The sequence below is a fragment of the Pseudochaenichthys georgianus genome, chromosome 3 (assembly GCF_902827115.2).
Source record: "Pseudochaenichthys georgianus chromosome 3, fPseGeo1.2, whole genome shotgun sequence".
Lineage (NCBI taxonomy): Eukaryota > Metazoa > Chordata > Actinopteri > Perciformes > Channichthyidae > Pseudochaenichthys > Pseudochaenichthys georgianus.
In genome coordinates this window covers 37931502-37954778 of record NC_047505.1, presented here as the reverse complement: position 1 = coordinate 37954778, position 23277 = coordinate 37931502, and the positions used below count along the sequence as shown (strand labels likewise).

Here is a 23277-nt window from a genome sequence, read left to right as displayed (position 1 = left end):
TGTCATCATTTTTATGGGAAGTGTCTTTCACCAGTGAGCTGTGGGGGGGCTTCCTTATCTCAGCTTGTTTTTCTAGAAAGGAACATTTTACAGGAATAATGATGTTTGATCATATTATTTAGAGACGGTTATCTGTACATGACATTTTTAGGAGATGTCTCACTGGCAGGGTCCCTCTTGTTTCTAGGGTTAGGGTTAATCAGTGATGTACCAGCCAATAATACAAAAGAAGTCTATAATCCTCACAGAGAGTTGGTCAACTGTCTCAAACATGGAGGAACGCGGTGAGATGAGCAGCATGGCAGGAGACTGAAAGACTGACGACACATTGTTTTCAGTGGAGTCGCTGTGTGACTCACGTGTGTCCTGTTTGTCTCAAAGTGTGGAAGTTGTCCTTGTGTTGGGCTTCCTGTAGGCCTGGTGGGGGTCCACAGCAGCGCTCTGAAGAAACACTCTATGAGAACATTTCCTTTTGTTGAACAGAGGTACTGCTCCCCCGAGGGAGTCTGTCATCAGGGGTTTACCCTCAGTGCTTTGTAAACACTTGGAAAGATGAAGTAATTGTTTGTTTTTCCTTTAAGATCTAAAAATGTCCTCACTCGTTTGAGCCTTTGATTCATGTCCTTGAATTATGGCTCAGTCCTTAGTTGAGACCTTGTGAAGCATTTGGACGTTTATAATGCTTTGCTTATTAGTTCTAATGCTGAAACTTTAACTCAAATTCCTCCATACAGTGGCACATTTATGTTTTTCATACACATGTATTTATGGTTGGGCAAACTGATGATTAAATCTGACAGGTCGGCATTTAAAAGGCAAACATTAAATCACTTAAATCTGCAAAATCAGCATATGTACAAAATACAGTGGGATTGGCTCCAATCCCCTAATAAATCTTGCTGAACGTCCCAAAGAAAACCCAAAGCCTTTTGAAGTTCAAATGATCACAGCATGCGACCAGCAGTCTGAGCTACAGGTTATGATAAGAAAGACCTTAAAAGGAAAGTAGTTTATTATCCCATATACGCTTCTACTTTAAATAAGGGGTCAGACGGAGGGTAAAAAAGTTCTTTACATATGGTTTTATTTTTGTGCCCCATCTGCAACCAAAGTGCTGCTCTCTGCTTTGAGTGGACCTGTCTGGGTCGTCCAGAGCGGCCCATGTGAAGCAGAATGCTGGAAACTGGAGCACCGAGCGGCTCGGTTTAGTTCATTGCATCAGCAAGGCATCACTAATCTAATGAGCTGCCGTTCCTGAGTTGCGTCGTGTCCCCTCTTCTCCCTGTGCCCTGAAAGAGGGGGGTAATTGCGGACCTCAGTCGATAATGAATGATGAGTTTGTTTCACACAATAATAGCAGCGGGGGTTGGGACATGCTGAATAAGTGGGTCAGTGTGCTGTAGAGAAGGGGATGCGTGGCTGACCCCCTGAAAGGAGCGGGGCACTGTTTTGTGTCTTAAATTGAAAGCTGCATTGTGTTCTCAATGAGCTGAAATCTGTGGAATGTCATCTAGGTTGAAATATGGTGGTCATAAAAAGATACGGATTTGCTTATTTTAAGTATTACTTACCTTCTTAACACCCTGCAAAAAAAGACGTCTGCACATTTGGAAGTTCATTTGATCTCTCATCAGCATGTGCTGGTATGCAAAACATGTGCAAAGATGAGGTGCGGTGGTAGAGAGAAGGGTCTGTTTCCAGGAATGTGGGGGTCAAAGTGGGGAATGTGCTCCCTGCAGACCTCCTTCTTCACTCGGCTCCAGATCGGTTACAGTGCACCCGCTCCGAACTGCGGGAGGTGCTCGGATCTTTTCTCTTATGTCTCCTCAGGGTGCTGCCTTGCATCTCCATCTCAGTGTCCGAGGCTTTAATAGGTCTCAGCTGCACTCTCCCCTCCTGACTGTAAAGACAGAGCTGTGTGCTTATCACACTATTTTCAGCTCTTGTCCTGTTTCACCTACAGCCCTGAGCCACAGTGTGTAACACAACCACATTATTATCACACTGTCATCTGTAACCTCAATCCCAAATGCTGCATTTTTTCATTTCCTCGCTCCACAGTTTCCACACGAGACTCCGCAGTGATCTCCCGCTCACCTAAACGCAGCTCATTTTCTGGCCCGTGCTATTCTCGCCCGTACCTCAGCCTGCTTCTCCACTAATCTCTAGCAATGTGTGAACTGAAGTCTCACGGTCTGATCATCTAACTTAGGTGGCCCCGGGAAGAGTTCCCCCTCAGGCTTGTTTTGAAAGTAAAGACTCCCGCATCTGTCTGTGTGTTTGAAGATAGCACTACATTTCCCAGCGTAGCTTTAGGAGCTGATTTAGCAGGCGACTGGAGAGGAGGAAGGAGACGCTGGGCAGCGAGTGAGCGAGGAACTGATGGAGAGTTTCTGGATCTTGACAGACAGCAAGAAATTAGCGGTTCATCCTGGTTGGTCTTTAAAAAGCTTTAATGATAACTTTATAGATTGATGACAATATGGACCCTAAAAAAGATAAATGCAGCAGGAGTTTCCGTCCCAAAAGGTTTTCTGCACGGCCATATAAGGGTCACGTCCGTGTGAAACCCGGCAGTGGCTGGATTTGAGTGTTTGTTGTTCCTCTATCTGTGAGCGCTGATGTTGTGGTAGCCTGATCTGCCAAAACAACTTTCCAGAGTTAAGTTAAATACGCATTTTCCATAGAGATTACCAAGACCAAGGTTACAATCTTGAGTTAGCATTTGTCAAGCAGAACTTAAAAAGGCAGACTGTGTGCTTTCTTGTAAAGTTGTAGGCAAAGGTTCATATTATGTTGTGAATTTTGATGTTCCTCTTTCGTAAGATTCACATGACCATGAATCAATGCATCAGAATCTGGCAGCCTTTTCAATTACATTTTGACCTTGTATTTGTAACTATGCTGGCTGAGCTGTTCAGAGAATACATTGAGACTTCACTGTAAATGTGCTGAGATATCCATGTTTGAGTTTTTAGTCTCCACATTTGAACTGCTCTGTGGGATGTGGATTTTTGGGTGTTCTTTTTCTTGCTCACAAGTGTATTCAAACTTTGTATTTTTGGCCTTCGGCCTGGAAAACTGGAATAGGAGATTTCTCCCCTCTTTGTCTTTCTTCTGAGAGTTTACGAAGCCTTTGATTGAGTTTTAGCCAGGAAGTTGACTCATGATTTAGTCAGTTTTGAGTCACATGCCGCATTCTTATGTTTTGATGAATTGTTGGTAATTAGGAGGTTCTATATCTACATTTGTCCTGCCTTCACATTGGATGATCTCCATTTAAAGTTATAAATATTAAGAAACCCCAAAGTAGTAAGAATGAGTTCACAGACCTACTTTTAATGAAATCTGGTCCCAGGAAAATCAACAAACAAATGATTGCTTTTAGATGTTATACATACTTTGTGACAGGACAGGAGCACTGGGTGACTGTAGTGATTAATGCCCAGGCACTGGCAGGCAGTAACAAAATAATTTAAAAAACATGAATATTTCTTTTTCTTGGCAGCCACGAAATCACACCAATTGTTTTAGTCTTGCAAGCCAGATAAACTGTGCTGAAGGCTCTTAGAGCATCTGCATAGTCACAATCTCACTATAATGCCCCGTTATATCCAAACACCCCTGCAAGCTGGCACTTTGGCTTTGCACAGAGAATCTTATAAAAGCCGGTTTATGTTTCCATTTCTCTGAGGAGAAGACGAGATTTGATTACCGTCCTCCTTTGACCAAAGACATGCCAATGCTTTTCAGCAGTCACGTTTTAATTTCGACTTCAATCCTTCCTTTTAGTCTATGACAGGCCTTCTGTTCCAGTTAACCTCAGGCTGGGTACCTTCTGAAATTAGGAATGCCTTTTTATTTGTAACACACACTTTGTGCTGGCAAAGTAAATCAAGGCTCTCACACTGCCAAGTAACTTTTTTTCTTCTCCTGATATGAGGGTTCAGATAATGTGATACCATACAGGACATGACCTTTGCTTTAACTTCTTTCTGTCAAAGGCAAACAAGTCAGCGAGTCAACGAGGCTACATCACTTTAGCTGTCAAAAATCTCAAACCAGCGATAAGGAAAAACCGGATTGGTGACATTTTTATTTCCAGCCACTAACACAGTAAGCAGCTGAGTTTCCAATAAACACACAAGTTCATGTCTGCAAGGCAAGGCAAGGCAAGGCAAGGCAAGGCAAGGCAAGGCAAGGCAAGGCAAGGCAAGGCAAGGCAAGGCAAGGCAAGGCAAGGCAAGGCAAGGCAAGGCAAGGCAAGGCAAGGCAAGGCAAGGCAAGGCAAGGCAAGGCAAGGCAAGGCAAGGCAAGGCAAGGCAAGGCAAGGCAAGGCAAGGCAAGGCAAGGCAAGGCAAGGCAAGGCAAGGCAAGGCAAGGCAAGGCAAGGCAAGGCAAGGCAATTTATATAGCACCTTTCAGCACCAGGCAATTCAAGGTGCTTTACAAAAATGAAAGACATTCAGATAAAGGCATTTAAAAACAGTAAAAGATAATAAAAGAAACATTAAAAGAAAAACAAAAAATGAAAGACATTAAGAAAAAATACATGGATACAAGTTACAGTGCAGTTTAAGATATGAATAGTTCAATTAAAAGCAGCGACAAAAAGAAAAGTCTTCAGCCTGGATTTAAAAGTAGTCAGAGTTGCAGCGGACCTGCAGGTTTCTGGGAGTTTGTTCCAGATATTTGGAGCATAATAACTGAACGCTGCTTCTCCATGTTTAGTTCTGACTCTGGGGACAGAAAGCTGACCAGTCCCTGAAGACCTGAGAGATCTGGATGGTTCATAATTTAGCAGGAGGTCAGTAATGTATTTTGGGCCTAAACCATTCAGTGCTTTATAAACCAGCAGCAGTATTTTGAAATCTATTATTTGACTCACAGGAAGCCAGTGTAAAGACTTCAGAACAGGAGTGATGTGATCCACTTTCTTAGTGTTAGTGAGGACTCGAGCAGCGGCGTTCTGAATCAGCTGCAGCTTCCTAATAGATTTTTTAGTGAGACCTGTGAAGACACCATTGCAGTAGTCGAGTCTACTGAAGATAAAAGCATGGACAAGTTTTTCCAAATCCTGCTGTGACATTAGTCTTTTAATCCTAGATATATTCTTTAGGTGATAGTAGGCTGATTTAGTAACTGTTTTAATGTGACTGTTGAAACTCAGGTCAGAGTCTCTAGCCGCTTTCACACCGCAGGACTTGCGGTACTTTAGTGCCGGCACTAAAGTACCACTAAAGTACCACGGCACTAAATCCGCCAGGGGGCTAGTGCCAATCTCATTCACACTGCAGTACTTTCCCTGAGGCACGATTACGCTGACGTCACTTCGTCTTCTTCTTCTCTGGGTTTACTGGCAGGCCGCAAAACCACTTCACGGCGAGTACAACAAAAAAACGAGAGAAGAAGAACTACACGGGGGAGGGGGTATAAAGCCCACCCGCTGTATGAGGCGTTTGTTTACTTTCAGACCTCAGACATGATGGAGTTCAATGAGCTTGTTGTCTTTGTGCTCATGTTATACAGCTTTGTAACTGGGTTATTGCAGCCAACTAGGGATTTGACCCACTCGTCGGATTGTGGTCTTTAATTTTTTTATAGTCCTGCCTGAGTTTTTTAAATTTTACCCAGCATCCGTGTGCACTGTGCACAATTCCCATTTCAAGTAGCTTTTGCTCAAAACATTTAGAGTTGGGAACTGCTTTTTGTAGAAGCTGCTGCATCTGAGTAAATTGACAGAAGCGCCGACACTTCCTCATCATTCCACCGCTCCGGTGCTGTACGTGTTGTCATAACTGCTTTCAAGTACAAACAACCTACTCACTCAGGTGTGGATGTGGTTTTGTAGCGAGGAAAAAAATGGCTGCCTAACAAAACAAATTCAGAGTCTAACGGGGCGTGGTTTGCAATTCGCCCAGCCAATAGAAATGGAATAGAAATTGGCACTCTTTTGTCACCAGGTTCGTACCACCTCTCTAGCAGGGACTAAAAAGTACCAAAAGAGTTCCAAAAGAGTTCCCGGCACTGAGTAGTCCCGGCGGTGTGAACGCGACATTATTGGTACTAACGGAACTAAAGAACTAAAGTACCAGGGAAAGTCCTGCGGTGTGAACGCGGCTCATGACTACACCTAGATTTCTGGCTTTATCTGTTGGTTTGAACATTGCAGACAGAAGCTCAGTGCTCACTTTTATACGTTCTGACTTTGCTCCAAAAACCATTACCTCAGTTTTATCTTTGTTTAATTGGAGAAAGTTCTGACACATCCAGTCATTGATTTGTTTAATGCACTTACTCAGTGTTTGAATTGGGGCATAGTCTCCTGGTGAAATTGTTACGTAGATTTGTGTGTCATCTGCATAGCTATGGTAACTTATTTTGTTGTTTTTCATTATCTGAGCCAGTGGTAGCATGTAGATGTTAAAGAGAAGAGGCCCCAAGATGGAGCCTTGAGGAACCCCACATGTCATATTTGTCAACTCAGATGTGTATGTACCTATAGAGACAAAGTTGTTTCTGTCCTTTAGGTAGGATTCAAACCAATTCAGAACTATTTCCGAAAGTCCCACCCAGTTTTCTAGTCGGTCTAGTAATATGTTGTGGTCAACAGTGTCAAACGCAGCACTGAGATCTAATAATACTAACACTGAAGTTCTGCCACTGTCTGTGTTTAAGTGGATGTCATTAAAGACCTTTACAAGAGCAGTCTCGGTGCTGTGGTTTGGACGAAAGCAAAAACACTCGCAGGAACTCGCAACAACACTCGCAGGAATGCTGATCTGAGAGTTAAAATGTGCACTTTAGACTTCCATGCAAATGTTGCTCTAACTTCTTCGCTTATACTGAAGTTCTCATTTAAAAATATTTGTTTCATTGAGAAGACGGCTTTAAAAACAGTCTGATGATTGCTCAAGTTTTGTCCTTTACAACTTTAATTAGTAACATCTTCATAGCAGGCTCATGAATGATGTAAGATGTATGACTTTATATTGGAGTCTATAGATGACTGTGCAGAGAAGTCAGGTGGATGTTAGGAGGTTATTTGTTTTGCAACTAAAAAGTGATATCTTACGGTTTTGGGTGCTCAGAAGGAAATAAGGAAAGGATAAAAAGGAGGAATTTCCCCTGTAGTAGAAATGTAAGACGGACATCTTCCTCCTGAAATCCTTCCAAGAGATTCCTTTAGTACCAGCCAATCAATTTCCTAGTATTGCTGTGAGCCCCCTTTTGTAATGCATTCACAGTTAGTGTGTTTTTGCAGCTGCGTTAACTCTTGAAACGTATTATTGCACTGCATGTTATGTTGTGTGTGATTCTGTTGGGTTTTGTGTAACAAATGTTTTTGCAGTTTGCCAGATGGTGGACTGGGGGAAAACATATGGAAAGATGTTTGTGTTCAAAAAAGAAAACAAAGCACAGGGAGAGCAACATCAGGAATGGGGAGGGGAGAGAAATGACAACATGTTGGCAGCTGGCTTTGTGGGAAATGTCCTCATAGGGAGAAAGCTTTACACAGATTCTGAATTATATTTACCTAAAGGTCTCAGAGTTACAAATGAACTTGGTTACTTGTAGTTCAAATATTTATTTGAAAGTGTATGTGCAGTATTGTGAGGTTTACCTGATAAAAACATTTATCTTGCAGGGATTTCTTGAAAATACAGTTCTCAGAAATATAACATTTGAAAATTATAGAAAACAACCTGCACTCTTTTGGTTGTAGATTTCTGTTGCTGGTTCATGCTGCTATATTTATCTTTAGATCATCAGCTCTTTTGTTACGCTGTAAGCTTAATTGGTGTGAATAACTGAGAGAGCCAAGATTTCACCACAGCACACGACCTGAGACAAATACTTCACCTCAGAACTTGTGGCGTGCTTCAAAGACTTTACACAGTTAGTTAATGTACAACTTTATACAAACAGTTTGAGTAAACAAAAGAGACCAAGTCAAACTTTGAGTCATGGTAGAAGGGTTAAAAAAGGACTAGGAATGATATTGCCACATATTGTGTTAATACACTAAAGTCAGCCTGTGTTGTCCGGTTTCTTTTGTTTACTTTGTGTTTAATAAGGAGATAAATCATTGTATGAAATGGACAAAGAAACAAATCATAGTCTAATAGCTGATACACTGATTGTTTTGTTAGTATAGTGTCTTCAGTGTTTGTTTAATCATCTTTAATAATGCTTTCACACTTTTTAATAAATGATTTACTTTTGTAAAAGAGGTTAACGTCACTGCATCCCTTCCACTTCCTGTCACAGGCAGGGTCTTTTTTCTGCTCGAGTGCTTTTGCCCATGTTTTTAACTGGTATGACCCAGTGTGGGAAATAGGACATACACAACTTATTGTGTGTGTTATTAAAACAGCGCACTGACACACACTGTCAATGCTTTTATTATTGTAGTGAAAGCTGTGTTTAGCCTTGCATCCCGCCCAGCCCCTCCGGCAATCAACACTTTGATATGTGAGTTTTCAAGGCAACAGGAGGAAGCTGCTACAACCCAACATAACACAAGATACCCAGTTGTTTTGGCGCTAAATGCATTAGTCCAGAAGCCTACAAATGTATTTCCTCAGTCAATTGACAGTTTATGAGGGTATACCAAGCTGTGACTTCTTGGAGTTTGATATTAATACTTCTACATGAAAATTATAATATTTTGTTGTAAAAACATCTTTTTAAAGATGTTGATTCAACTTGATGGATATTGGAGACTGTAGCTTGTGGTGCTAAGTATTGTGCTGCAGTATACAGAGGTTGTTTCGGATATTTACAGCCTCCTTTTATAGTTACCAAAGAGTCTCATAATAAATGTCTGCTATTTGTTGTCCACAACATTTCAATGTATTGCCTAATATTTAAGCTGAGAAGTGTTTTTTTCTGTGGATTTGGCTGAATTTGGTCTGTTCAGGCCTCCTTTAACCAAACTAAATGAACCAGTCAGGCAGTGATGAGGGCGGCTCTGGAGAGACAGGGGAAACAGGTCTGACTGGCCCTCTACCACTGAAGCAGGGAGGCACCCGTCAGCTGTCTGAAGGAAGAGCCTATATTCATGCCTTTCAGTTTTTGCATTTGTAAATAAGTTACAGCCTTCACATTCTCCTCAAAATGCCCAGTGAAACTCACTACACTATGATAGCTTACTAAACATGTTTTCCTGCTGAAGTTAAAATCTAATGGTCTATGGTCAAGTGTCAGGATTTCCTCTTCCTGCTGAATGCTATGTAAATTAGCAGGATAGTGTGTGCTGCACTGCATTTCAAACAGGTACTTATCAGGAACAAGAAACCAACTTTTAGTTCCAAGCTTTGTTGGCAAAGAAAAATGCATCGAGACAGTTTGTCACCAGCTGGATTACAACTCTGGCAGTGTGGGTGTGTGTGCTTTCAGGCTTTTGTGCACATACACACGTGCTGTTAAAGTACTTCGCTGTCAGAGAGAGTAACCTGCCTTTGCAGTAAGGCAGCATTACCTTTATTTACCCGTTGACCAATTTGCACACCTTGAGCCTTTATTTGGCACGTCTCCTGTAGTGCAGACATTCCTCACCATACTTTTAAAGAGAATAGCCAAACCAGTGCCAAAGAAAATATTGTCAAAATAGAATGTTGCAAGTCTTTTGTGTACTAATGCTGTTGTTAACAAAAAAGTGCGTCATCACAACTGAAACTTGTTATCTGTCATGCTGATCGAGTCGTGTGATTGCTGTCAGTTTTCTTTGTGTCTTGTCTCCAGTTGCATAGACATGTATTTCCGGCTGTCTCCCGCTCTTTCTCTGCTGCACAACACTTCACCCTGAAATGTCAAAGCCAAGGCTTACTGTTCAGTCATAAATGTTGGCACAGGACAGTCTGTATTAACTCTGTCTGCCACTGCATGCATGCGCCACAATTCTAATCTAAAAAGCCATCTAACAGCGGTATTTCAGGTTGAAAAACTAAGAATGTGGTGACATAGGAGACGAGCAGGTCGGCCTTGCTAGCCTTCAATCAGCAGAGCAAATGAAAGCACACATTTAGTTGCCTTCATTTGTGCTTCATGATTAATTGTGAGAGAATTACAGGAGTACATTGTTATTCTGTCTCCACACATACAAAGATTCAGTGAGAAACTGAGCTCTTCAGCAGCTTTTTGTTGTGCGAGGCGTTTGAGAGAGTCTCAAAGGTTCCACCGTGCATCGTTGTTCCACTTTCTGTTGAGTGTCACAGACTCCTGCTTCCTTTGTACTGAGGCCTCGTGTCTCGCTGTGATCTGCAGAGCAGCGCAGCAGTGGTCCGTGAGAAGGCTGAAGTGGAGGCAGCCAAGGGTGCAGTGGAGGGCCAAACAGGGCGGCTGAAACAAGAGGCCGACCGGCTGCGCAGGCGGGCTCAGGAGCTGGAGAACGAGGTGGCCAAACTCAACCGTATCATCGATGAGGCCAAGCTGCAGGGGAGCAGGACGGGGGACAGAGCTGGAAGACTGGAGGTGAGGGTCAAGAAGCACGGAGAGGCAGCCGCTCACAGGACTGCTGCTAGTTGTATTACTTTGCTGATTTAGCTCCACACTGCCCCCGAAGCATACTATACTATCTGCAATAGGCCTGCAAGACAGAGAATATTATACAACGTGCAATAGTATTGAATATCAGCTATATCATTTGACATTTGATAAACATTTATCAAAAGGTAATCAGCTCTGACTTTCTACTGATTTCTACTGCCTTCAGTAATAAAATACAAAAGATTACTCGTTGAATTTAAATTGTTTTAATTAAAATTCAACTATTTTATTGTAGAATTTGAATAATGAATTTACCAAAAAGGATGAAGGATATATTCTAAAATGCCATTTTCTAGTGATATCCTTGCCGCTTATTCAAAAAGTCCCAGAACACAATATCACTGTCTCATCATGCAAGTTGATGGTATATAACTAAAATCTTATATATTGTCCAGCCATAATATGAGAGTCTTACATGCCACCATGTCTTCTTAACAGAGAGAAAAAAAGCTGTTGGAAGAATCTTTGGCTGAAATCAAGGAGCAAGAAGAGGAGATGTCTCGTGCCAATCGAGCGTTGACCATGCGGTTGGAGGAAGTGCAGGTGAGATAATTAACACTGTGCTGCTGTACGCTTCGTGTAGATTCACAGTTTTACATGTTTATTAATGTGTCCTTCTTCAGAGGAGCTTTTCAAAACTGAGCGCTGAACACAAGGACCTGGAGGAGATGTTGCAAGAAGAGAAGATTCAGAAGGAGCAGTTCAAGAACATGAAGAACGGCATGGAGGACGAGAGGAGGCTGCTGGACCGCACAGTGGAGAAACTTCAAAAGGAGGTGAGTGCACTTGAGTTCAGTTCAGTGAAACATTCATCCCAGCTAAGCAGGCCACGCATGAGTAGAGGTGGTCTCAGTCAGATGGAAGATCGGTTCATTCATTAATCTTTAAGTCTAATGAAAAGAGTTGAGTAGGTCTTACATAATGAGTTATTCAAACAATGCAGAGGCTAAGTGCTCCTTCAGGTCATGCAGTCTGCTCAGGGAACCTTGTTTTGCTCTTGAAGATGAAAAATAAAACTGGCCACAGAAAAACAACTGTTCTTCGGGCTCTCTTTCAGAGCTATAAGGTAGTTTAATTTAACCAGAAATGGTTTGAAATGCCAGCTGCTCTTGACCTCACAGGCTCAATTAGGAAGTAGTAGTGCCTGAAGAAAAATGTGTTTTCTCGGACTAGTGAAGTATTTCACTTTTGTTTGTTTGAATTAAGGGATTGTGAAGGATTCCCTTAGGAATATGGATGTAATGTTTTTTCCCCCCTTTTTTCTCTTTTGCCCTGTGCTCTTCCTCTCTCTGCCTGCAGATGAATGACATTGTGGACGCCTCCCAGTCGTCCACTGTGGAGCTGCAGGAACAGATTAATATTTATAAGGACAACAACCGTCGGGAGCTGGCTGATCTGCAGAAGCTCCTGAAGGAGCGGGGACATGAGCTGGAAAAGTGCCTACTGATGACCAAAACCCTGGAAGAAGAGGTACAGTCAGCTACGTCAACCTCACCTACCGTAGGAGAGGAGTCACAGATTTGAGCGCTGACGCAGCTGTCTCGGTCAGAGCGGTCAAACACAGGCCATCATTAGTCAGCCCTCCCATGCAGAACAGCAGATGATCAGCCATTGTTTTCACTCAGCCAGTTTTACCACTCCTGCCGAAATCCTCCTCTCCTCTCAGAATGCGATGTCATCACTTAGGTATTTCTGCTCCCTTCTGTCCTCTCAAACTCAAAGCATAGTATTAAAGTGAAGTAGTTGAGCCGAGTAAAGCTGTAGAAAAGCTCTGTTCTTTAATAAAATTATTGTTTACACTCAGGAAAAAAATTAAAAGGGATATGTGGAAAATTCCTCTATATTACTTTGATGTGTGGCTACAGCAACATAATGTGGAGATGTAACAACCTGTGGTCACACTGCATTGTTTGCTATCAAGCAATTCATCCATGTCAGCACATGAGAATGTGAGGAATGTTTTTGTGGACAGATGAATGAGAATAATTTATTTTAGAAAAAGGGGGGCTTTTGTTTAATGTATTTATCAAACAGTTTTTTTACTAGGCAGGGCAGTCGAGATTTGTACAGTGACCACACAGCGACAGTTTTGTAGTTCAGGAAAAATGGAAAGGCATCAGGATATTGAGAGATGTATGTGGTTAAAGGAACATTGGGACATCAAGATCACTGGTCATATGGGAGCTATATGGTCTGTGATTAAGTGTCATGATGTTCTTACTTCCCTGTAACAATGAGGCAGTAAATAAAACATCCTGATTTCTTCTTTAGAGGTGTTTTTTGCTTTTCTGTAGATGTTGATTGTCGTTTTTTTAGGTAGGAAAAGCATTCAGGATCTTTGTTGTGCCTTAAAGTATACACTCAATGTACTCTAACTTATCATGTAAACAAAACTCAAAAGTCTGTTTTTTAAAAGGCAACTCCAATGGGTACCTTTTTTTCCTCTCTTGAACATATATGCCCTGATTCTAAACTTTCTAGCTAAGAAAAAGAAGAGCATTGACACTTGATCTATAGGAGGAAGAGTCTATTGGAAACTGTCCTTACTTTCAGCATTTTGTGAGGACATGGTCAGCATCCTCTTTTTCCTGTCTGAATCCACACTGGTGTGTCTTTGTCCAGCTGGTGCACAGGAAGAGGAGGATGGTGTGATATCATTGTTGTTAAAGCTGCACTGGCAGGATTCACATCCTCCTCCGCCCCTCCTGAGAAACTGAATCAGGACCTAGTGAGTCCACTTTTCCAGCTGCTCTCGAATGTCCAGCCACACCCATGTTAACTTGGCAGTGTATTGCTCAAAGTAACAAGTCCAGGCCAAATGTATGTCTTTTCTTTAAAAGTCTTTATTTTCAAGAAAGACCCTTCCAAGAAAGCCGAATAAAAGCATCAGGAAGACATATCTGGTTCCACTTCCTAGATCTGCCTTATTAATTGATTACTACAGTAATGTATTAATTTCTTAATGTTTTATTGCTTTTCAGGGACTGAGAGAAGATGCACAATTATCCAATTACATATTTGGCCAAGTCTTTGTATGCTCAGCTCCAGCTCCATGTCTTAAATGTGGTCTTACTTAAGTATTTACACGATGAAATGTAATTCTGCACTAATGGCACAATATTTGTTCTAGTTCAGACATAAGGGGAAATGATAAATGATCATTGCCTTAGTATAAAGCAATTTGAGCAATTTTCCAGCTGTGGGGGGCACCACCGCTGAATAAATGCATTGTGAACTAGCTGCACTGGGTTCATTATTCACTCAGGGGTTTAATAATTTCCATAAGCTGCAACTTAATTGTTGGTCCTTGCTCTAGAGGTGATATTTAAGATACTTAGGCAACTTAAGATAAGGAGCCAGATGATGAATCGAACCATGCCTAGTGTCATTAAATGAGACCCTGAACCCCCTATTAGACAATATATAATAGATGTGTTTTTTATAAACTACAATAACATGTTTTAGCAATGAGCATTTCTTTATAAAATGTAAAGATATAGCACTTTTAAAAACACAGTTAAAAAGTACTTCACACACACAAATATACAAAATTCCAATGAATTTATGAAAATAATACGTATGTCAATGTATTTTATTTTAGTTGTCGCACCGGGAGGAGGACCTGCGGCAGTGTCGGAGGGAGCGGGACGAGGCCGAGCTCACGCAGTCGACGCTGGAGAAAAAGGTTCATGATCTGGAGACGGAGGCTGAGACAAAGATCCACGTTAAAGACGATAAAACTCGACAAATGAAACTCATGGAGGTACATAATGATGACAAATAAAGCATCTAAAAAAAGGTTTGCGGTGGAGATCATTGCAAAAGGCCTTTCTCTAACCCCTCAGTAGATCTCAGTTGTCAAGGATGATTTATACAAAGCAGATACAATATCAGCACTACCTGACCATTTGGTGTACTGACTTTGTTCTGCAGGACAGGATCGACCAGCTGGAGTTGGACCTGAGTGAGGAGCGGCAGGGTGGAGACCAGCTGATGGACAGGATAGACCGAGGAAGAGAGCAGGTACAACACACACTCTCACACACTCAACACATTCTCATTATCAGTGCTCACCTGTGTGGATGACCTGTTGTGCAATATCCACACTACAGAATTCTAGGTTTATTTCTGGTCTAGATAAAGTGGACGCCGGGTTATTGCTGTGCTTTGTAAGGTGATCTTGCATAATCATTCAGGTTGGCGGCCTGCCAGCGTGGTCTGAGAGCGCCTATCCAATTTTCATGCATCGGTCACAAAAGACCCCTCTTAATGCGTCGCTCGGGCCAAAAAATATTCAAGCTGCCAAATGTCTCAAGTTTTCAGGTTGTGGAGTTCACTCGGAAATTACGTTCAGTAACTTCATCTCGAGAACAAATCCAATTCTTGTGCTTTTAAGTCCGTTTTTTTATATCCTTCTAAAGCAAGTGCTCCACTTTTCCTTCCTCACTGATAAAGCTGTGAAGTGAGATTTAGATAAAGTACATGCATGGGCTTTTATGATTGTTGTTTTTGTAGGGGGCGACTGCCTACTAATCAGAAGGAGGATGTTGGTTCTGGAGTTTTTTTTAAAACACTTGCATCTCCTTTATATTAAATGTGATATAAGCAGGGGTGCACATAACTTTTTTAGTTACTCAGATGAGTACCAGGAGACAGCGTTTGGTACTCACCCCACACGAAGTGTGGTCCTCCTCAGTGTCTCCTTCACTGTCCTCTATTTACACTTATTGCATGCTAGATGATGAAGATGATGAAGATGCACCTCCCTGTCTCTTTTTAAGCCTCCGATTTGCTTTCTCCAAAACTTGTTGCCAAAACTGTGAAGTCCTTGCATTTCCTCAGGCCAAGTTGGAGGATCAAATACTAAGAAATGATCACATGACTTGAAGTCATATCTGATTTCAGATGTGGGAAGTTACTAATGGCGCGTTTCCACTGCAGGCCTCGCTCGGCCTCGCACGTTTTGGTTAGGCCTTATTTGGCCCGGCTCACTTTAATGCTGCGCTTCCATTACAGTTTAGGAACTGGGGTAGTTACTATAGTAACGCAGTGTAGGCGGAGCCGTGAGGTCATCTTCAATGAGCGCCCCAAAAAACAACTCTAGCGCCATTAGCTCTTATGCTGCGTTCAGACCGGCCGCGATGCGATGTTTGGGGGCGGCGCGATTACATTTAAAGTCAATGCAGAGACGCGATCAGATGCGAATTCGCTCCCACGGCGCGCATGAAACGGTGGACGTGGCGCGATTGAGGCGATTGAACGGTGCCGCCTCAAACGCGAGAGTTCAATTTTTTCAACTCGGGCGTCAAATTCATGCGACGCGTTCTTGCGGGAGCCAATCAGCGGTGAGGATCTGAGCCTGCCGTCACTGACGTTCAACCAGAAAACATCAGCCATTAGCTGTTAGCAGTTGGCACACAGAGATCACAGCTCCTCATATCTGTTCAGAAACTGTACAAAAGTTAAACAAGAACAAACCACAGACTGTCTGTGTCATGGCGCATACAGTCGCTGGTTTATTTATGTCTGTAGGCCGTTGTTATGAGTGTGGAGTGAGCATATACAACGTTAGCTTAGCCTTGTCGACCCGATCTTCATTCGGAAAACAAGCATTTTAAAGATTTTTCACCTGCCGTCTGTCTGCAGACTTGTCAAAGCATTAATTCATGGTTTTTACTAACCGGTATCAGTATGTTACTTCTGCATAATTTAGAAACGTGTATTACAATTTAATCTCGGTAAAATATGTTCATTTTGTTGTAGTTGTAGCTCCCGAGCCAGCGCGTCTTGTTTGAATGATGCAAGTAAACACACAGTTCTCCAGTGCGTGCGCGGGGCACAGAGTGTGCTCAGGGGAGTCTCCCACTGCAGCCAGTTGGCGGAGTTTTGGCACAATTCTGTTGTTCATACCGACGTTAACCCTGTCTGTGCACACGGTGACCAACTCTGTTGTCCGGTGATCTAAGCCTCTGCCTCCTGTAAGCTTCACAGGTCCGTCGGTTATGTCCTGCGCGGCTCGGCCAGCACCCAGTTCAGTCAGTCACAGAAAGTCCGAAGAGTTTTTGCAAGGAGCGAAACGGCAACGTAGCTTTTTAATGTCTTTGTTTTTTTTAACATGTCTCTTAGTTTACTCCATTGACTGTTGACAAGGAACACGTGTAGACGAAATATGTGTTTTGTTTAGATGTGTTGAGGTACGCAAAGGCGCGTAGTGACACAAGTGACGTTACGCAATTCAGATTTTTGCCGCGCATACGTACCTTCCAGTTATGTGCACCCCTGGCTATAAGATCAAAACACGCGCCTGTTAGGCTTGGCTTCAGGTTCATCTCAGTACGGGACTGAAACTAAATTAAATGTAATGCGCGTAGTGACATCAAGAGAGGCTCAGTTTGGTTGAGTAAAGGATTTAAAATCCCCTTAAATGGTTTCCTTTACTTTAAAAATCCTTGGCTGGTAGCACTGGTTCAGCATGAGGCTGAGATGGGTTGTCAAGGAAACACTTCAGCTTTGTGCAGTCAGAGTGGTTGAGTGTTAGTGCTGCGTGTTTATAGCGCACACACACACACACACACACACACACACACACACACACACACACACACACACACACACACACACACACACACACACACACACACACACATGCGGGTACAGTATGTGCTGGTGTGTGTGCTCTGATGTCTGTGGGGAGGAGAGGGGGGATGTATGGCTATGGGATGGAGGGGTGGTGGGGTTGCAGCGGAGGCAGCAGGAAGAACACCTGCGTCTCTCCTGGCACCAGGTGCTCCTCTCCTGTCTAAATGAGAGTAATCTCCCCTCTCCTCTCCTGCCGTCTTTCACAAAGCAGATTAGTTTCGCTGTATGTTCCAGTCTGCTGATTCAGCTCCCCCAAGCACTGTGCTGGCTGCACCAGTTATAGGGGCAATCGTTCATCAGAGCAGCCCACTGTCACACACTAATTGGCATAAAATATCACCAATTCTAAGCTCCTCTCACAAAGAAAGAACCATCACCGCTATATCGATTTCTTTTCATCTTCTCTTCCATTGAAGAGGGCTATCACTGAGCAGTCATGTTCATGCAGTAAGGCCTCTCTGAGTTGATTTCAGTGAGTGGAGATATGATGGCAACGAATGAATATTAAAGGAATAGTTTGACATTTTAAAATGTAGGCTAATTCTCTTTCTTGCTGTGACTTAAATAGGAAGATCTATACAACTCCGATAACTGTCTGTTTAAAAACAAGAAAGTTAGCTAAACGGTTAGCTAGGTAACGCTAAACTGTTAGCTAGGTAAATACATCTTTAAATCTTCACATAACCCTATGTAAACCCATAACTTGTACCCTTATCATTTCAGTTTTTCTACAAAAGATATGTAACATGCAATTCGTGAATTTTAGAGGTGGTGGTGGTATGTGGATTGTGTTAACTTTGGACAGGGCAAGGCTAGCTGTTTCCCTCTGTTTTCAAAAGAAAATTGTCATAGCTATATTTACTTTGCATAAACTACCATCATTGATTTTTTTTCTTTTTTCATTTCACTACAACCCTGTCACTGAGTGTCATTAATATTTCAACAAAAACTGGAGTGCCGCCAAACAAGAAAATCCGGCTCACCATTTAACTGAGGCACTTTTAGCGTTACCTCTCCTATTGCTTAGCATTATGAGTCACTTAACGCCACAGTGGTTTTGTTGTTACTGAGCCTCAGACAGTGTCAGATAATAATTGTCATCAGACTGTGTGGGAGCGTAGTGATGACAGTGTCTGGACTCGGCTTGACAGGTGGAGCAGATGAGGAATGAACTCCTGCAGGAGAGGGCTAGCAGACAGGACCTGGAGTGTGACAAGATGGCTCTGGAGAGACAGGTACACACCCTCCTGTTCGCAGGAAAATAACTACACACAGTTTCTCTACAAACTCAGAACAAAGCACCAACACATTTCCTCCATTTGTGCTCATATATTCATTGATTGTATCCATTCAATTATCATTTCTAATTCATATTTTTGTTACACCAATTTTATAGTATAAAAGTGTTTTTCCTGCCAAGGTATGCGCCTCACTACCTCTCTCTTTGTGACCCCTCTAGACCAAAGACCTGAAGAGCAGAGTGGCTCATTTAGAGGGCTCCCAAAAGTCCAACAAAGAGGGCCTGGTAGCCCAGCTGGAGGATCGCATACAGGAGCTGGAGGGGAGGCTGGAGGGAGAGGAGAGGTGAGATGAAGGCTCCCGGGGGGGAATAGGGATGAGGTGCACTCTGGTCTAGGTGATGGAAGAGGAAAGCATTAGGGGGGAAGATGACTGAGAAAGAGAGGTTCATTAGGTTTGGTTTGAACCTAGAACTCACTGCCTTGTTAGTAGTGAGTTCTAGGTGCCTGATTCAGAGTTTGTACTTAGACACTGAGGGATTTATTCTTCAATATTGGACCTTTTATGAAAGGGAAGTAGATCACAACTATAATGTGGATTGAGGTTTTTGAACTTTGAGGCAGGATTCTACAGGGGTTGAAAAAAAAATCAGTTATCAAAAGAGATCAAATAGAATAGCCTTAGTGTGTGTGACTTTGGTAAAAACTTCAGTCATACAGTAGTTTTGGGGAATTGGCTGTTTTTCATATAGTCAGAAACTAATACATGCCATTGAAGGGGCATTTTTTCTTTAGATAGGTTAGGTGTAGTGTGAAGCAATAATAGTGTTTATGGGATCAATTAAGATTACCAGTATCCTGTTGACTTCCATGAATCGAGTGGAACCAAACAAATAACTAAGCGGGGGTGACCATGAGTCTTTTTCCAAGCTTAGTCTACAGAGAGGCCAACAGTCTCATAAACAATTAAATCATGTGCTTATTCAGAAGAAAAATCCAACTCTGGGTTTACAACCTTGTACAGAATCTGACCTGTTTTTCATTTTTTGAGATCAAAGACTGATGTGCTGCACTAAGAGATAAGAAAGGCTTTATTGTTTATGTTCATGCTGATGTATGATGATATGTTTCAGGGAACGTGCCAACCTGCAGCTGGTGAACCGCAGGCTGGAGAGGAAAGTAAAAGAGATGATGATGCAAAGTGAAGAAGAGCAAAACACAGTGCTAGATCAAAAGGACCAGGTATGTAAAACACACCCTCCTTTAACTCAATTTACTACACATTCTTGCTGATCTTTGTTGAACCTTTTTAACCCTGTGTGTGTTGGTTCTTCTTGAAGTTAAATTTGCGTCTAAAGGCCCTGAAGCGGCAGATGGACGAGGCTGAGGAAGAGATCGATCGGCTGGAGCACAGCAAGAAGAAGCTGCAGAGAGACCTGGACGAGCAGCAGGAGTCCAACGAGCAGCTCCAGAGCCAGCTCAAATCTCTGCGGAGTGAGATCAGGTGAATGCATAAAGACAATATCTGATGTGCTCAGTTTTCATGCGTAGAAGACTGACATTATAAAATGCTTAAACAATAACACAACACACATTGTCAGGATCCTAATTATATGTTTCTGTCTCATCCAGGCGTAAGAGCAACTCCGCTCCGCTGCTCAACACTCTGGACGATGATGACGACGATGACGACATCAGCACCGACGGAGAGACGTACTTCAGATCCTCACTGGGGTACAAGCGCTCCTCAAGTCAGGACAACATCCTGTCCACCTACACTTTATAAACAAACCCTGAGGTGGAAGATAACGGCTGCTTTACATGCATCACTGTGGGACCAACAGCTGGAGATTTATGTGCTGTTTGCAAATAAAACTGTAAATGTTACACGGAAACATCTGTGTGATTAATTCCGGTAGAATCTCCTTGTCCATAAACTCACTCAGTATTATTTTTAGCAGCTCTGAAATTACAGGATGAAATTATACATTTTTTAATGTTTTAACATGTCCCATAGAAATTAAATGTATATACTATTAATTCTACATTCCCACAATAAGCCTTGTGTACATTTTAATCTTAGTGGATTTTTATTTGTTTTACAAATGGATTAAACATGATTATCCTAGCATTAGTAAACTTGAAAATGCACTCTTTAATGCACTGTAAAACGACGCAACCAGTACTGCCTTTGTAAACAATTATGAGGTGACTAACTCATTTTTTATGCCTATCAAATATGTTACATTTACATACAGTATCTGAATATTAATGTGTATATCGTTTAGGCTAATAAAATATATCTGCTTTTTTAATGAATGAAAATCAAATCCGAGCATATGAAGTGAGCAGTGCCACGATTCTTTTATTTTTATTTATTCATGGTTGAATACACAAAATTCTGGCTCAGTGAAGGTTTTAGGGAACAGTAAATGAGGGACTTTGTACACATTGTTTTTTTATACAGTTGTCTATGGTTTGATACAAATATTAGCTCCAAAAAAATACTATATACAGGCATTTATTGTAATTGTTACATACAGTTTACTGCAAATATAAGTGACACCACAGTATTGCTTTCACATCTACTGGAAAAGCTTGCTTAATGCAATCATGTGATATTGACTTTCATCTTTTATCTTTTTTGTGATTATTGATTTTGAATCTAACTTTTCATCAGTTGCAGTGCTAAATGTATATCAAAACAGTTCATCTCTGAAGACATTTTTATACTGGAAACACTTTGATTCAACTTTTATCTCTGGCCATTTCTCTCCTGATTGGTGCGGTGTTGATACTGGACATGGTTTTAAATATTTTTCTTTAACCTAATACGTGTGTGTGTGTGTTTGAATCACGTCACTGTGCATGTATAGCCCTGCAATGCCTTGTAAATGTCCTTCCATTTTCCTTGAAGTGAAAGAGGGAATTTCTTCAGATGAGATAAACTGACCTTTGCTGTTTTGTTACACTGTGATGATTTGCACTCTCTGTTGGCTCTGTGCCAATGTCTGACGCCTGTGGAGGACAGTAGATTGAGACAATTTGCTGCCACTACCTCTCTGTACACACAATAGTTTATTCATAAATCCTGCTGACACTCAAATAAAGTTACTTCCAGTTACTCTCGCATGCTTTTTTGCTTGATGAATAATTATTGGCAATTCATTTTACAATTGAAAGTTCCCTATCACACATGTTTTAATTTGTATGAATACGTTTTAATTCATTTGTTTTTTGATTTTTCCATAAAAAGTTCAAATACCTAGTTAAAAATCTGAAACAACAAAATAATTTCCTATATTTATCTACTTCTACACTTGCATTGATAATTATTAGTTTTGACAAGTGGTGGAGGTTTTTCTGGAGTTGGATTTGTTTCAAAGTGTCTTTAAAAGATATGAACGTCTTTGAGATGAGAATTTTAACCTGTTTTTCACTGAAATCTAGTAGAGTAGAAAAGCAGGTTTTGACTGAGACAATTTGATCTGTCTAGAAATCATTGTACACTGACTTCATTCATCCTCTGATAAAATCTCTGTGGGGTCAATGCAGCTGTGTCAATAGCGGCTCTTTATCTATAATTCGGTGCTCAGTAGGTCACTGTTTTTCCTGCTGGAACATATGAGACATATGATTCCTGTGTTTGGGCCTTATCGCCTTTCACTGCAGAGCTTTGACCTTCAGTCTCTGGGGTAGAACAAAAAAAAAAAACAGATTGCTGGTGTAGAGCTGCAGCACACAGTTGAAAGTGTTTGTAATTGATTTAGGTCACATTGTCAAGATGGTCTTTTTAGGTTGCTCAGTGTAAAAACATGTATCTACTTTAATTTCATGCTTTTGAAAGATAAAACTGGGGTAGCACACTTCCCAGTCTGAGAACTTTTTACACTCTTATCTACAGCGGACTACAGCAGAACAAGGGGGAGAATAGACAGGGCTTTCTTATGCGCACTGGCTGACTGGCTATTGTTGGCCGGGTATGGCCTTCATTTGTTGCTTTTCTGTGAGGAACAAACAAATCAACCTTTTGAGTGCCACAGTATTATCTCTCTCTTTTGTGTCAAGCCAAGCAGTAAACTAATGGGGGCTGCAGGCAGGACGGCTTAAGAGGGGAAGTTGTGTATGCTTAACAAGGTGATCATTCCTGGGATTCCTTTATATGCTTGAGTGACTTCAACCAGAGTGACTGCTGAGAAATAAAGAGGTAAACAGCTGAGAGAGTCATTTCTGTGAGGGAACTGTGGGGGTTTAAGCATGTACAGGGTTTGAAAATATACGCTTTTTCACACGGTGCTCTCTATTTCACAAATGTAAATAGGAATACACGTTTAACAAGTCTTACAGGCATCTAGAAACATCTCTGGCACTAAAGTGGAACAAAAATAAAAGCTTGTTTGTTCAAAATGTCACAGAGTCATGCTGCCCCCTAGCTGTGATAATAGTACCTGGTTTTATATTTTTTTCATCGTCACAGTCGAATTGTCGAAGGGTCTTTCGGCAAAATACTTAACACCAAATTGCTTCCTAGGCATGTCTACGGTATGACAAATAAAAAGAATAGAGATTAGCACATTATTTGATCTGTAAACTGTGTTGGAGTTGTACATTTGCTCACTTGTCTGCAAAGTAGTGTCCACTGACTTCCATATATGGAAGGCATGCCTGTTTCCGTGTCTCTTTACATTTCAACGGATATGCACATTGAAGGAGTGGTAATGATGAAGTTAATGGTTTGTACTGTAGTGGGAGTGGAGGCTGGTTTTTATCAGCAGGCCGAGCTGTCAGACCTCTGCAGACCCAGAGGGACACAAAGGGGGAAGTCTCCCACACACACCACACGCAAATC

At 41.7% G+C, this 23277-nt stretch overlaps 1 protein-coding gene across 1 annotated transcript in view; it reads left to right on the top strand.

Moving 5' to 3' along the window:
• Nucleotides 1-21552, top strand: part of cgnl1 (cingulin-like 1) — a 34139-nt gene extending 12587 nt beyond the window's left edge. The window contains exons 9-19 of the mRNA XM_034111960.2: nt 10270-10476; nt 10990-11094; nt 11175-11327; nt 11851-12021; nt 14153-14314; nt 14485-14574; nt 18342-18425; nt 18650-18774; nt 19562-19670; nt 19769-19932; nt 20061-21552. Of these exons, the coding sequence (XP_033967851.1) occupies nt 10270-10476; nt 10990-11094; nt 11175-11327; nt 11851-12021; nt 14153-14314; nt 14485-14574; nt 18342-18425; nt 18650-18774; nt 19562-19670; nt 19769-19932; nt 20061-20214 (1524 nt within the window). The 3' untranslated portion in view covers nt 20215-21552. The remainder of the gene's footprint in view (nt 1-10269; nt 10477-10989; nt 11095-11174; nt 11328-11850; nt 12022-14152; nt 14315-14484; nt 14575-18341; nt 18426-18649; nt 18775-19561; nt 19671-19768; nt 19933-20060) is intronic.
• Nucleotides 21553-23277: the final 1725 nt, after the last annotated feature.